The sequence below is a fragment of the Culex pipiens genome, chromosome 2 (assembly GCF_016801865.2).
Source record: "Culex pipiens pallens isolate TS chromosome 2, TS_CPP_V2, whole genome shotgun sequence".
Classification (NCBI taxonomy): Eukaryota; Metazoa; Arthropoda; class Insecta; order Diptera; family Culicidae; genus Culex; species Culex pipiens.
This window is the reverse complement of record NC_068938.1, coordinates 171,856,924-171,873,581: the sequence shown is the minus strand read 5'-3', so window position 1 is coordinate 171,873,581 and position 16,658 is coordinate 171,856,924. Positions and strand designations below refer to the sequence as shown.

General features: G+C 44.8%; 2 protein-coding genes across 2 annotated transcripts in view; both read right to left on the bottom strand.

Moving 5' to 3' along the window:
- Positions 1-16,658, bottom strand: part of LOC120428233 (zinc finger protein 39-like) — a 487,119-nt gene that overhangs the window by 438,463 nt on the left and 31,998 nt on the right. The gene's annotated exons all lie outside the window — the stretch shown is intronic.
- Positions 2,352-4,715, bottom strand: LOC120429993 (glucose dehydrogenase [FAD, quinone]-like). The gene has a single exon (XM_039595086.2). The coding sequence runs from the start codon at positions 4,632-4,634 to the stop codon at positions 2,853-2,855; it is 1,782 nt and encodes a 593-aa protein (XP_039451020.1). The 5' UTR covers positions 4,635-4,715; the 3' UTR covers positions 2,352-2,852.

The following is a 16,658-nucleotide window of genomic DNA, read 5'->3' as shown; positions in this document are numbered from 1 at the left end:
TTCGACAGTAGTGGCCACAACCTGGAGTGGCCGGTGCCCTCAAAGAAGGTTCCCCCGGGGCCTGGGGGGACATTTACAGAAACATACTAGTTGTGGCAATATGGGTATCAAAATTCATGGTTTTTGATACTGAACATAATAATGGCCATTTCGACAGTAGTGGCCACAACCTGGAGTGGCCGGTGCCCTCAAAGAAGGTTCCCCCGGGGCCTGGGGGGACATTTACAGAAACATACGAGTTGTGGCAATATGGGTATCAAAATTCATGGTTTTTGATACTGAACATAATAATGGCCATTTAGACAGTAGTGGCCACAACCTGGAGTGGCCGGTGCCCTCAAAGAATGTTCCCCCGGGGCCTGGGGGGACCTTTACAGAAACATACGAGTTGTGGCAATATGGGTATCAAAATTCATGGTTTTTTATACTGAACATAATAATGGCCATTTCGACAGTAGTGGCCACAACCTGGAGTGGCCGGTGCCCTCAAAGAAGGTTCCTCTGGGGCCTGGGGGGACATTTACAGAAACATACGAGTTGTGGCAATATGGGTATCAAAATTCATGGTTTTTGATACTGAACATAATGGCCATTTCGACAGTAGTGGCCACAACCTGGAGTGGCCGGTGCCCTTAAAGAAGGTTCCCCCGGGGCCTGGGAGGACATTTACAGAAACATACGAGTTGTGGCAATATGGGTATCAAAATTCATGGTTTTTGATACTGAACATAATAATGGCCATTTCGACAGTAGTGGCCACAACCTTGAGTGACCGGTGATCTCAAAGCAGGTTTCCCCGGGGCCCGGAGGGTCTTTAACAGAACCATACGAGTTGTGGCAATATGGATATCAAAATTCATGGTTTTTGATACTGAACATGAAAATTGACATTTCGACCGTAGTGGCCACAACCTGGAGTTGCCGGTGCCCTCATAGAAGGTTCACCTTGGGAGAACATTTATGACAATTTTGCCGACAAATCTATGAAACAAAATAAAGTAATCTTAATTCAGATTTCACTAGCAATCCAAAAACACATTCAAACTGTTTGGTCCTATGTCTTTCGGTTATGTCTCTGACATACCATCTTGAACTTTTTCTGTATGGAGATTTTTTCCCCGACGTTCAAAGGGTCGGTGTTGAACGCGACGAGCATTTGCGCGTGGCCCGCTAGGCTGGCTCGTTTTAGTATTGGTGGGTTGTAAAGAGAGGTAAAGAGTAAAGGGTGGCGGGCCAAAGCTTTTTCGGTGCATGCAGCGCTGCTGGACATAGGGCGTTTAATTTGTTAACGTATATTCAAACAAAAATTGTAATTTTATGTTGCTGGTTTAAAAAGCACCACGGCACATAAATAAAAAAAAATATCCGCTTGCAATCGGCTACCTGTTCAATGAACAGGTTGAACAGGTGGACGAGTCGCCTCTGGAAGAAACAGTAGAGCAAAATAAAAAAAGGAGATAGGTGATACCTAGCTGAGAATAAAGAGAAGAGAAACCCCGTTGTGCGCTGTTTCAGGTACATCCACAGCAGTTGGCTCAACATACTGCGAATCAAAACAATACCGTCTACACTCACAAATTACTTCCCTTTCTCACATTGTCGCGCCTCTTTCTTTCAGCCGTCTCCACTCTGACCCGCGGTGGTCAAAGGTTTACGAGCTGTTTGCACAGGCCACCAGCTAGGTGATCATGAAAACCAAGCCAACGTGGAGGCAAGAAAATAGGACACTTGCAAGGAACTAGAGCTATACTGTCCTGATCAAGATAATTCGGATGATCTAACAGAACTACGGATGTAGTTAGTTACGCTCCTTTCAGGATGTTCCTTACCTGGACTTCAGCCGAAGAGCACGCAACAAGATCAGTGCCATTGCATGCTCTTAGTTATCAATCCTTGGCCTGCATAATAAATCCAGACAATGTTTTCATTAAAATATCTGAGATCCGGCCTTGAAAAAGTGTAAACACTTAAGTGCTCACAACTATTGATAGGGTTGTCAGATTATCAATGTTTTAGACTCGTTGGACAGGTCTTTTAATTACCTTTCTAAACATGTATAACATGACAAGTTTACAAAAAAAAACCTTTTTACAATCTTCCGGGGGTTCAAGATGTCCAACAAAATGTCCACGTGGATTATGGGTGGTCTCTTATTTCCTTTTCTACATTGGGGCAACTCTTTTCGATCGTCTCGACTCTGATATGACCCACAGGTTAGCGAGCTGTTTCCACAATTGTATAAGCTATAGCTTATATTTTTCTTCTTCTTAAAAAAATGCTCTTAATCGATGATCCCCTCTTAAACTAGCTTTTTTGGGCTGTGATATATTTACAAGTTCATAAACAAAAAATCAAAGAGGAGAAAAAAGTGTATTTTTGACAATTTATCTAATGTAACAATAAATTTTTGAAATAGAATGAAACAATGTTACGAGTATCACATTTTAGCACCTTAATTTAAAAAAAGCAACACAAAATCTAAAATATTTGGAATGTTTACATTTTATTTTTGTTTCTAACGAATCACTTCAGTTTTTGTTTTAATTTTGAACAACTCTTTGGCCAAAGGTTACATAATTTTTAAGTCTTTTTTTTACATTTATGGCAACATCATGCGATCAACATTGGTTTAAAGTGATGTATAAAATATAACATATCAGACAAGATATTTGCTTCTTAATATGATATGAAACCTTCCCAAAAAATGACTTATTAGTTATAAATTGAAGTACTTGTAAATATAGCTATTACCGTAACACACCGTTACATACCGGCGTAACAAATTGGAGGGCTCAATTTCAACAGTCTCAAGTAAAAAAGTAACAACTCTTACCGTAAAGCTCCTAAGGCTCTCACTTCCCCAACAAGTCCACGTTAAATTTGACCTTCAGAAAGTAGTGCGCCAGCGCCGCAATGGCCGAGTTCGGGTTCCCGGTGGGCAGCTTCGGAATCGCCGATCCATCTACCACGTACAGCCCGCTCACGCCGTGCACGGCCAGATCCCGGTTCGAGACGACCGCCTTCTTGCTGCGCTTCGGTCCCATCCGGCACGTTCCCACCGGGTGGTACATGGTGAGTGTGAGTGACTGCACGTAACACTCCCAGTAGGGTTTGGTGTCGAAGGTGAACTTCCGGCAGCCGGGGAAGGGCAGCGGGTTTAGTTCGGCTTTTTTCGAGTTCATCTCTTCGAGGTACTCTTTGACGATGTTGATTCCTAGCACAAGGTTATCGAGGTCTTCCGGGTGTTGGAGGTAATTTGGATCGATGAGGGGTGGGGAGTGTGGGTTGGCATCGCGTAGTCGGATGTGGCCTCGGCTTTTGGGCTGCAGCAAGACGGGGAGAATGCTGACCGATTGGAGGTTTTGTTCGAGAATTCGTTGGAAGTATTGGGTGTAAACCTTTTCGCGTAAATTGATCAGTTTGTGCAGATGCGCGCCACCGTCGCTGGCGATTCCCGCCGGCATGACCATGAATCCGAGTCCTAGGATGAGTCCTCTTGGGACGTCCGGTAGCAGCATGCCGCCTAGTCCTTCACACCCCGGCAGTAAGAGAGACGAGTTCTTTCCATTGAAAAAGTTCCACAAGTTGAGTGGACTAATCAGGTCAAGCGGACGCAGAGGAAGTTTCTCCGGCCACAAAAGTAAATCCATTCCGGTAGTGATGTGATCCTGAAGGTTCTCACCTACGGGTAGATTCTGAACCAGAGGAATCCTAACCGCTTTTAGGTGTTTCTGCGGACCAATTCCACTGTGCAGAAGAATTTTCGGACTTCCCACAGTTCCCGCGGACAAAATTATCCCTTTGGAAGCTCTTATCTCATAAGTACGGTTGGATTTCTCCAACACCAGCCCAATCGCTTTGCCATTTTCGACATTAATCTTAAGCACGTGCGCGTTCAGCAACAGTTCATGCCCTGGCCGTCGCTGCTCCCAGTAGTAATGACTCGCCGTTCTTCGCATCCCGTTCCGGGCCGTTACATTCGGCTTGGCGAACAACCTGCTGTAAAGTTCTTCCATCTTCTCGCAAAACTTTTCCCTCTCAATGCACTTGGTCTGCGCTTGCATACTGTCCACAAAGTCCTCCCCAAACTCCGTCCCGTACTGCAGCCGTTCCACCGGAATGGTCGGGTCCCTTCCCCAGCGATGGAAGTAATCCAAGAATTTCCTCGTTAGTTCCGGCGTCTCGAACCACCCACTAAAGTCCGTGTTTCCCATCATGTCGAAGTGAATCATGTTGTTCAACATGTGCGTCCCCCCGAACACCTTACCCATAGGCCAATTGCTCCGTTGACCCTCCAGGGCCCGGCAAGCGTTCCGCTGCGGTTCCGTCTGGTACTGCCAGTCGTACTGGGTTCCCTGGAGCAGCGGTTGAAACAGCGGCACGTCCATCAGACTGGTCCGCATAGAGCCGGCTTCCACGACGAGCACGTCCCGCGATGGAATACCCGCCGCAATGATCGAACCGGCCGTTCCGGTTCCGACGATAATGTACTCATAGCTGGTCTTCACAGGAGGATTGTCGTAATAGTACTCGTAGAAGCGATACGAACCGTTCAAAAACGCGCACAGCAGGGTGGTTCCGATCAGGTAGAAAATGAACGTAAACTTCGCGGAAATCAAGCCCAAAAGCGACATTATTGTGCGAGAGTCGCCGGAATGCAACGTTTGAATGCGGAACAACACAATCAACGGGAGCGCCAAGAACCGTTATGTCAGAAAATACTATTTTGTTTTGGTTTGGTTTTTCATGAATGAAAATTTTGCTATGTCGACTTTGGGCTTGGCGAATGTCGAATGCACGGAGGGAAATTGTTTGTTGATTATTTCTATCACTTTTTTAAACGTAAAGTTTAATCACTTAAAGCGCTTAAAGGCTAGTATGGAGATCGGAAGGAAAGGGGTCAAGAAACAGCTTTACGAACAGCAGAACAAAGGAGATGGAGCGATTTCTTGGGGCTTTTCTTCACCCTCTCTGACTTGCTTGCGCTGCCGCTGCTGCCCATTTGATTTTTTTTCTTGACCGGTTCCTTCCGAAGTGCGTATACCGCGAGGTATACCGCTTAATGTAAGGTATGCACTTCGGAAGAAACCGGTCAAGAAAAATTTCAAATGGGAAGCAGCGGCAGCGCAAGCAAGTCAGAGAGGGTGAAGAAAAGCCCCAAGAAATCGCTCCCTCTCCTTTGTTCTGCTGTTCGTAAAGCTGTTTCTTGACCCCTTTCCTTCCGATCTGCAGACTAGCCTTAAAGTGGTATACGCACTTCGGAAGGAACCGGTCAAGGAAAATTTCAAATGGGCAGCAGCGGCAGAGTAAACAAACCAGAGTGAGTGAAGCAAAGCCCCAAGAAATCGTTCTCTTTCCTTTGTTTTTTTGACGAAGAACTTCGTCTTAGGGCTCTATACAGGGTAGCAATCCAAAATTTCGCGAAGCGAAATGAAACCGAAAAATGAAACACCTTCCCCAAGCAGAGGGGAAAATCACAGAAGCAGCGCGGCCGACGGTTTTGATATAAATATAAACGCCACCCCCTCCACAGCATTAGTTTAGTCGGTGGTCTACCACCGAAGCGAGAGGAGCTCAGCTCTTCTCGCGAGCGCCAGCCTTCTCTCTTCCCTACAAAACCACGGGAAATTTGAAGGCTGGCTTCAGTCGGTGGTCTACCACCGAAGTGAGAGGAGCTCAGCTCCTCTCGCAAGCGCCACTAGGTGGCGTCTTCAGGAACTAGCCTTCCCGCTTCCCTACAAAACCATGGGAAATCGGAAGGCTGGCTTCAGTCGGTGGTCTGCCACCGAAGCGAGAGGAGCTCAGCTCTTCTCGCAAGCGCTTGGCAGTAGTGGCCACCACCTGGAGGCCTCGGGGATGTTCCGATAAGGGGACATTTGTGGAACCATAAGAGTGGGGGCAATATGGGTATCAAACTTTAGGGATTTTGATACTGGACATGAAATTTGACATTTTGGCAGTAATGGCCGCAACCTAGAGTGGCCGGAGGCCCCGGGGATGTTCCGATAAGGGGACATTTGCGGAACCATAAAAGTTGGGGCAATATGGGTATCAAACTTAAAGGATTTTGATACTGGACATGAAATTTGACATTTTGGCAGTAATGGCCGCAACCTAGAGTGACCGGAGGCCCCGGGGATGTTCCGATAAGGGGACATTTGCGGAACCATAAAAGTTGGGGCAATATGGGTATCAAACTTAAAGGATTTTGATACTGGACATGAAATTTGACATTTTGGCAGTAATGGCCGCAACCTAGAGTGGCCGGAGGCCCCGGGGATGTTCCGATAAGGGGACATTTGCGGAACCATAAAAGTTGGGGCAATATGGGTATCAAACTTAAGGGATTTTGATACTGGACATGAAATTTGACATTTTGGCAGTAATGGCTGCAACCTAGAGTGGCCGGAGGCCCCGGGGATGTTCCGATAAGGGGACATTTGCGGAACCATAAAAGTTGGGGCAATATAAGTATCAAACTTTAGGGTTTTTGATACTGGACATGAAATTTGACATTTTGGTAGTAGTGGCCGGAGGCCCCGGGGATGTTCCGATAAGGGGACATTTGCGGAACCATAAGAGTTGGGGCAATATGGGTATCAAACTTCAGGGTTTTTGATACTGGACATGAAATTTGACATTTCGGCAGTAGTGGCCACAATCCGGAATGACCGGATCCCTCGGGCGTGTTCCGATGGGGGGACATTTGCGGAACCATACGAGTTGCGGCAATATAAGTATCAAACTTCAGGGTTTTTGATACTGGACATGAAATTTGAAATTGGCGGAACCATAAGAGTTGGGGCAATAAAGGTATCAAAATGTAGCTGCTCCTCTGTGATGTTGCTGCACGGTTACGCAAAACGGAAATGAAATTAAATCCAGCCTCGGAATAGAGTTATCTACGTGCGTATGTATTGCGTGTACGTACACGAAAAAGATTGAGGTTAAATTTTGTACAGTCCAGCAAAACAAATGGCGTGCTAGTGTGCGTGAGAGCGGGCTTAGATAACTCTATCAGAATCACCTCGAAATTTACGAGCGATTACATATGTGTGTATGTGAGTGTAAGCGCGTGCAGTCCAAAAATCTCAGCCTGCTGCGCCCCACTTCAGCTCATAATTTTTGGATCGTCGTCGAGGCCACATCAGCTGCAGCAGAAGAGGGCGCAGAAGGCGAAAATTTCCCTAGGCAGCCCAACGGACAAACAACGAAGAACAACCGCTGCACCGCAGGAGAAGCAAACCACAGGCCAAGGTTCCGAAGGAGAGAGGAAACCGGCCAAGCCCGCGGCCCGTCCGCTGGTTGACGAAACGAATCTGGCCGCCATCACCCCGAAGGATCGGAACTTCGGAACGAATCGCCACTGCAGACCATCGGGAAAGAAGAAGAGCAGCTCCTCCACCATCGCAAGTGTAACGGACAAGAAGCAAAAGCCCCGCCGCAAGTAGCACTTAGGAACGTGGTGCTGATGCAGGTTGACCCAGACCAAAGCCATGGACATCTTCCTCAACGTTGACCGGAGAAGCGGCTCGAATGAAGCACTACACCTCGCGGAAGATTTGATAAACAAACGGCCCTTTTCAGGGCCACCAAATATCTCACGAAAGAGTTGTTCCTTCAAAATTTCCCTCTAAGAATGTTCCCTAAAAATTTAAAAAAAGATCGAATAAAAATCATTTCACCACAGAGTTAGCATGAAACCACTGTTTCTGTGTGGTAGAATGTCATACGCGCTTGTGTGTGTGTGTGTGTGGGTGTGTGTGTGGGTGTGTGTGTGAGCACGGAGAGGGAAAAATCGCCTGCTGCAAAAATGCACAAGTCAGAATAACTTTTTCGAAAATTTGGAGCCGTCGCCGATTGCTGGCAACAGCCTTCAAAAAACACTGCACAGTGGGCGAAATGGAACCCAAAATCGGACTTAATTGAACGCGGCTGGTTCCCTGGTATGAATAATAGTGTTTCTTATGTAAAAAAATCCGGGGAATCGATTGGTGCTGGTTTCATCCACCGCACGAAACGACAAAGGGTCCATTTTGCCCCAATTCCCCATTTTTTAACATTTTTTCTTGAAAATCGGTCTATATTTAGAGCGGAGGCTTTATGCGGCCTTCCAAAATGCACTTTACATATGTGAAAATGTCCCAGGAATTCAGTAAAAATAACCACTTGCACCGCAAAAATCATCTAGGGTCCATTTAACCCCAATTCCGCTATGAAAGCATTTTAGGCCGTTTTCAAATGTTAGGTCAGATTTTCAAAATCTGAAAGTATTTTTATCGTAAAGATCAGACAATTTTACATAAGAATGACGATTGGCACTTGATAGTTTGATACATTTATGTTGATAAAAATAAAATGTATGTGAAAGGCAGTTTATTCTGCGTTTGGGAAAATTGGCCCAAAAGTGATTCTTCAATCATTTTATTTAGTTTAATTTCTATATCAACATAAATGTGTCAAACTTTCAAGTGCAAATCGTCATTCTTATGTAAAATTGTCTGATCTTTACGATAAAAATATTTTCAGATTTTTAAAATCTGATTTAACATTTGAAAACGGCCAAAAATGCTTTTATAGCGGAATTGGGGTTAAATGGACCCTAGATGATTTTTGCGGTGCAAGTGGTTATTTTTACTGAATTCCTGGGACATTTTCACATAAGTTAAGTGCATTTTGGAAGGCCGCATAAAGCCTCCGCTCTAAATATAGACCGATTTTCAAGAAAAAATGTTACAAAATGGGGAATTGGGGCAAAATGGACCCTTTGCCGTTTCATGCGGTGGATGAAACCATCACCAATCGATTCCCCGGATTTTTTTACATAAGAAACACTATTATTCATACCAGGGAACCAGCCGCGTTCAATTAAGTCCGATTTTGGGTTCCATTTCGCCCACTGTGCACTGGCTCAGAAAAAGCCCCATCGAAACGACGTTGAACGCTTCAACTTTATCCTCAGCTCAAGCATCTCCGCCGTCAGGTATTCCCGGTTTGGTTGACTCGTCCGACCGGGAACTGCGGCCCAGCTCGAGACTACCGTGTCTGTTTCTCGCCTTCACCTTTCCTCATTTGCTGACGCGTCGTCCCTTCCTCGTTGAAAGTCGAGAGTGAAATGATTGCGAAAATGACAAATCGACCTATATTTATAGATTTTTGTTTTGGCATATCGCGGAACGATCAAATCTTGGTGGCGAATGCAGTAGGAAGGCAGAGAGAATGCAGTAGGAACGGCAAAATGAGGAAAAAATCTTGCGTGCTTGTGAAAAGAGGGGAAGTAATAGCGAAGTAGAAGTATAAAAATGCGTTCTACCCTTTCCACTCCACTTAGTTGCCACCGAGATGCTGAACAAGTCGGGTCGGCTCATAACGGGTGAAGCAGCAGGGAGAGAGAGAGCCCCTAATTATCTCTTCCGGAGAAGGATTTCTTCTGAAAAATTACCTTTATTTTCTAGAGAGAGAGAGAGAGAGAGAGAGAGAGAGAGAGAGAGAGAGAGAGAGAGAGAATCGGAGAGCAGCACCGAAGAGGGCAAATTGTGTGCGAATGCCGTAGAATGACACACCATACATACACACTCCCGTTTCATGGTACACGCTGATTGGGTTCGATGCGTCGAGTTTCCCTTCCACGGATGTTCGATTGATGTATCTTAATTCGTCACCTGAAAAGGCCATCAAAGACTGCGACCAACTACACCCGGGGACGAGCAAAACCGCCAGCGGAGGCAACTTTTAGGCAGTGGAGTAAAATCGTTTAACCTAGTAGACTGTGTGAAAATGGTTGTAGCCCTGTTGTATGGGTTAGTACAACGAATCTACTACGAGCTCGTGTAATTGGTCACGGCCCCGGGATGCACAGCCGGGTCAGTCAGGAAGCTTCCCCCAATTCGTTCAAAGATTTTGTTTACGCCAGTGGTGGCCAAAACCTGGAGTGGCCGGTGCCCTCAAAGAAGGTTCCCCCGGGGCCTGGGGGGACATTTACAGAACCATACGAGTTTTGGCAATATGGGTATCAAAATTCATGGTTTTTGATACTGAACATGATAATGGCCATTTCGACAGTGGTGGCTAAAACCTGGAGTTTCCGGTGCCCTCAAAGAAGGTTCCCCCGGGGCCCGGAGGGCCTTTTACAGAACCATATGAGTTTTGGCAATATGGGTATCAAAATCCATGGTTTTTGATACTGAACATGATAATGGCCATTTCGGCAGTGGTGGCTAAAACCTGGAGTGGCCGGTGCCCTCAAAGTAGGTTCCCCCGGGGTCCGGAGGGCCTTTTACAGAACCATACGAGTTTTGGCAATATGGGTATCAAAATTCATGGTTTTTGATACTGAACATGAAAATGGCCATTTCGGCAGTAGTGGCCACAACCTGTACTGGCTGGTGCCCTCGAAGCAGGTTCTCCCGGGGCCCGGGGGACATTTACAGAACCATACGGGTTGTTGCAATATGGGTATCAAAATTCATTGTTTTGATATTGAACCTCCTCTTGGGCCCAGGGTAACATTAACCGAAACATACGGGCTGTTGCAATATGGGTATCAAAATTCATTGTTTTGATATTGAACCTGCAAATGGCCATTTCGACAGTAGTGGCCACAACCTGGAGTTGCCGGTGCCCTCATTCACCTTGGGGGAACATTTAGGACAATTTTGCCGACAAATCTATGAAACAAAATACAATAATCTTATCCCAGATTTCACTAGCAATCCAAAAACTCATTCAAAATGTTTGGTCCTATGTCTTTCGGTTATGTCTCTGACATACCATCTTGAACTTTTTTACATAAGAAACACTATTATTCATACCAGGGAACCAGCCGCGTTCAATTAAGTCCGATTTTGGGTTCCATTTCGCCCACTGTGCACTGGCTCAGAAAAAGCCCCATCGAAACGACGTTGAACGCTTCAACTTTATCCTCAGCTCAAGCATCTCCGCCGTCAGGTATTCCCGGTTTGGTTGACTCGTCCGACCGGGAACTGCGGCCCAGCTCGAGACTACCGTGTCTGTTTCTCGCCTTCACCTTTCCTCATTTGCTGACGCGTCGTCCCTTCCTCGTTGAAAGTCGAGAGTGAAATGATTGCGAAAATGACAAATCGACCTATATTTATAGATTTTTGTTTTGGCATATCGCGGAACGATCAAATCTTGGTGGCGAATGCAGTAGGAAGGCAGAGAGAATGCAGTAGGAACGGCAAAATGAGGAAAAAATCTTGCGTGCTTGTGAAAAGAGGGGAAGTAATAGCGAAGTAGAAGTATAAAAATGCGTTCTACCCTTTCCACTCCACTTAGTTGCCACCGAGATGCTGAACAAGTCGGGTCGGCTCATAACGGGTGAAGCAGCAGGGAGAGAGAGAGCCCCTAATTCTCTCTTCCGGAGAAGGATTTCTTCTGAAAAATTACCTTTATTTTCTAGAGAGAGAGAGAGAGAGAGAGAGAGAGAGAGAGAGAGAGAGAATCGGAGAGCAGCACCGAAGAGGGCAAATTGTGTGCGAATGCCGTAGAATGACACACCATACATACACACTCCCGTTTCATGGTACACGCTGATTGGGTTCGATGCGTCGAGTTTCCCTTCCACGGATGTTCGATTGATGTATCTTAATTCGTCACCTGAAAAGGCCATCAAAGACTGCGACCAACTACACCCGGGGACGAGCAAAACCGCCAGCGGAGGCAACTTTTAGGCAGTGGAGTAAAATCGTTTAACCTAGTAGACTGTGTGAAAATGGTTGTAGCCCTGTTGTATGGGTTAGTACAACGAATCTACTACGAGCTCGTGTAATTGGTCACGGCCCCGGGATGCACAGCCGGGTCAGTCAGGAAGCTTCCCCCAATTCGTTCAAAGATTTTGTTTACGCCAGTGGTGGCCAAAACCTGGAGTGGCCGGTGCCCTCAAAGAAGGTTCCCCCGGGGCCTGGGGGGACATTTACAGAACCATACGAGTTTTGGCAATATGGGTATCAAAATTCATGGTTTTTGATACTGAACATGATAATGGCCATTTCGACAGTGGTGGCTAAAACCTGGAGTTTCCGGTGCCCTCAAAGAAGGTTCCCCCGGGGCCCGGAGGGCCTTTTACAGAACCATATGAGTTTTGGCAATATGGGTATCAAAATCCATGGTTTTTGATACTGAACATGATAATGGCCATTTCGGCAGTGGTGGCTAAAACCTGGAGTGGCCGGTGCCCTCAAAGTAGGTTCCCCCGGGGTCCGGAGGGCCTTTTACAGAACCATACGAGTTTTGGCAATATGGGTATCAAAATTCATGGTTTTTGATACTGAACATGAAAATGGCCATTTCGGCAGTAGTGGCCACAACCTGTACTGGCTGGTGCCCTCGAAGCAGGTTCTCCCGGGGCCCGGGGGACATTTACAGAACCATACGGGTTGTTGCAATATGGGTATCAAAATTCATTGTTTTGATATTGAACCTCCTCTTGGGCCCAGGGTAACATTAACCGAAACATACGGGCTGTTGCAATATGGGTATCAAAATTCATTGTTTTGATATTGAACCTGCAAATGGCCATTTCGACAGTAGTGGCCACAACCTGGAGTTGCCGGTGCCCTCATTCACCTTGGGGGAACATTTAGGACAATTTTGCCGACAAATCTATGAAACAAAATACAATAATCTTATCCCAGATTTCACTAGCAATCCAAAAACTCATTCAAAATGTTTGGTCCTATGTCTTTCGGTTATGTCTCTGACATACCATCTTGAACTTTTTGGCAATATGAGTAATAAATCGCTGGGGGTAATAAATCGATAATTGCGAAATTATTGAAATTGAGAATAACTCTTTCGTAATCAATTTGAGCCCTAAAAATGGCTTTTTAATGCTTGCTGTTGAAATTTACTTGGCTGTCGCCGATGGCTGGCAAGAGCCTTGCCAAAACATTTCCCCATCGCGAACAACATTGAACCCTTCCAGGTTCGGTCTGCCCCTTCGCCGCGATGCTTCTCCGCCTTCAGCTATCTTTGTTGCCGCTGTGTCGTCCCTTCCTCGTAGACTGTCGAGAGTGATTTGAGTACGCAAATGAAATAGATTTTCGTTTTGGGATTTCGTGGAACGAAGAAATCTAGGTGGCGAATGCCGTAGGAAGGCAGAGAGAACGCCGTAGAAACGTCAAAACGAGAAAAAAGTCTTGTAATGTGTGGGAATAAATCGTTTAATGTGATTCAAATTTGTTGTGACGCAAAGAAAATCTTTAACACATGGTTCAGACTGGCTCTCTGTAGTGAATTGGAGTCCTGATAATGGCTTTTTATTATTTCAAAATATTTCTAAAAAATTGTTCAATGCCAAAAGTTTAATTGATGAAATGATTTCAAATCAACTGGCACGAAAATCTTGACATTACGATTAGCTGTGAAGCGTTTCAAAACTTTAGACGTTATCCAACGTCAAAATACCATAAGATCTTAGAGCAGAAATACCATAAGATCTTAGAGCAGAAATAAATAGATCTTAAGAAATATCCGTTTCGTGATTGATTTTGTGGCCAAGAAACGCAAATAATAAAACTATAAAAAAATCATTAACTTTTGTGTCCGAAGTTCTTCGTCATGATGGTTATGCCTGTAGCATTACCACTGCACCTTTTTTGCATAACGCTGTTTCTTGACCCCTTTTTTGGAGCTGCGTATTGACCTTGAATCGATGATACAATCAAACCCCGATGGTTTGACACCAACTGTTGTCAAACGAACGTGGTCGACCGTGGTGTTTAGTTCGACCGTAAAAGATTCAAACAAGATTTTTATGTCAATTTTCGATAATAAATTATTTCTTGGCCCTTTTTCACACACAGAAATTTGAATTGAGTTTGAATCAACAAACTTGGTTGTTATCAACAAATATCTTAGATTTTATTGAATTGACTTGCTATAATAAGCTATAGCCAGTTACTTCAAGTTACCTCAGTAAAAAAAATTTTTGTTTTTGAAACCGCCATAAGTCAGGGGCTAGGTCAGGGGTATTAAAAAACACCCTAAAAGCAAAAACTGAAAATCTGGTTTATTGGACCTTTTCGAAAAAAAAAACTCCATAGTTTGTTTAATAATTATATTAAATCTACTATTAAATAATGTAAGATGTTTTCAAAAACTCCCATAAACAAAACATTAAAAATCGGTTTATTGGACCTTTTCATAACAGAATAGCCCATATCAATATCAATAAAAACAACTCCTATTCTTAACATCTAGGCTCCAGTTCCAAATAAAAAAAAAAAACATAAATATTTAAAACGTAAAGATAGAAATCAAGCAAAACATTGTAAAAGGACCAAAGTCAAAAATGTAAACAGACGGGATTTTTACTGCAAACGATGCCTTTAGTCTTAAACTACCACTACATATCGAGAAAACCATAAAAAGAATGATTTTTATGTGAAAAAATAACATTTTACAAAAGGCCAAAGTTTATTACGGTTTTGTTTATTTTCAACTTCCACCTAGACCCTTTGATTCAAAGGTCCAATATGGAAACTGAGTTGTTTTGTTTTCGAACCCGTGATCGTCTCAGGGACAAACACAATGTTATTCAAAACAAAGATCGAAACAAAGCTTGGCCCTTTGTTTCAAATTGGTGAAACAAACGATTTTTACTCAAAATAAGATTTCTCGTATATTTCTGGTCAATTCCTATCCCGTCAAGACGTGCGACGTTGTGATTCTTCTAGATAGCTACACATTAAAACATGTTTAAAAGTTTAAAACATTTGTAAAACATACTTTTATTAAAATTCATTAGGAAAACACATTCACTAGCGCAAACGTCTATGATTACCGGATAAATTTCTTCGGATCGCCATCCCGTGTCGCAATGTTTGGTCGTTTCAGGTAATTTCGTTTCGACGATACTGCCTAGAGCACTTCGCGATGAAGGTACACTTTTTCCCCCGGGTGAGCCGCTCATACCATCGAAGCCTCCAGCTCGTAGGAAGCATTCAGCAGTTCGACCAAGACAAGTGATTTTCCGACTTCGATACTGGTGGCCCTAAGCCTCGATATCAAGGGAAGCCGAAAATGCCCGACGATTTGTTGACCGATTCTGTGATGCCGTCGATTCGATGGACACCTTCCAATAAAGCAGGACCTTCGGTTTGGGTCCAGATCCGACGAAACATTCTCACCAGTTGCAGCTTGCAGCGAAGAATTATTGCCATTGGCACATCTGCAATGCAGTGAAGACTGATGAAATTTAATAACATCGGCAAAAATCAAATTGTAAAAAATCTTACCGTGGGACGTCTCCGGTGTAACTCTGACTGGAAAATCGATTATGCACACTTCAATATCGCGATCAGACTTGTATTTCACACAAAAATACTTAAAACTGGTCGCGAAAAGTGAAAAAAGCTTTAAAAACAAATAAAATTACTTTGCTTGCAAAAGGCCAAACAGCAAAGCTCAATCTGTTTTGATTTGGCCTGCTTGGCCAAAAACAAAAGAACAACAAAAACAAACCGTCAAAAAAATATTGCATTAAAATGGAAAAAAGTGATCAGAAATGGTTTTTAATCGAGTTTTTTACCGTTGTTGACCGTTGTAGATAATAATTGACATAGGGCCACGAGGTGGTCACTCCAAATATTTTGCATTTATTCCATAAGTTGATCCGTATGTGCATCCATATTTACGTGCATACACCTCGGCATACACCATTCTTCTATGAAATTTATTTCAGTGTTTTCACAGCTGTCATCGTAAACGCGCGCACTGCTGATTGTTTACAAACAAACAAAATCAATCTGTCTCGATTACATTTCCTGGCCGGGAGATTTGCTGGCGCTCTGTTATCATCCGGCAATTTCCAGGGCCAGCAGCTTTGTCGTAGTAAATCCGGATTATCCATTGTTTTGTGTTGAATTTGGTGCGTGTTCCGGACTCAGTAAGGCACCAGCAAGCGAGATGGCGGTAACTCTGGAGGACAAGTCGATCGAGCTGGTGCTGGTGCTGGATTCCTAGCGGAAGGGCGAGCGCACCGTCATTAAGACTTCGACACGGCAGACGTCCTTTTTGCCCGTGATTGGCCTGGTTGATCCGGACAAGCTCAAGCCGTGCGATTTGGTGGTCGTGAACAAGCACTCTTACCTCATCCTGGAGACACTTCTGGCCGAGAAGGACGCGCGCGTCAAGGCGATGGAGGTGGACGAACGGCCCACCGAGCAGTACTCGGACATTGGCGGGTTGGACCGTCGTGCTGTCGATGCCGCTCAAGGACAAGTTCAAGAACCTGGGGAATTCATCCGCTGAAGGGAGTGCTGCACGCTGATGACTCGTACCTGTGTGCAAACAAATTCGACCTTCCTGAAGCTGGCCGGGCTGCAACTGGTGCAGATGTCCACCGGAGACGGTGCCAAGCTCGTCCGGGACGCGTTAGAACTGGCCAAGGAAAAGTCGCCGGCGATTACTTCCTGTACGCCTCTACGCTGCAGACGCATCTAGCTGGGGCATACACTCAACCCTCGGTAGTTGGTCACTTTTTCGTTTCCGCTCACGCACACTATCAAAACAAACGTGTCAAACCATCGGGGTTTGAGTGTATGCATGTTTTAAACTTATTTGACCTTATTTGGTCACCTCACTCCTTATCATGGATTTCGACGAGAGACGAACATTGAAGTCGCCTTGGATTTTCT

Coding starts and splice junctions, on each gene's coding strand:
- LOC120429993 (XM_039595086.2), bottom strand. CDS start 4,634: ATGTCGCTTTTGGGCTTGATTTCCGCGAAGTTTACGTTCATTTTCTAC.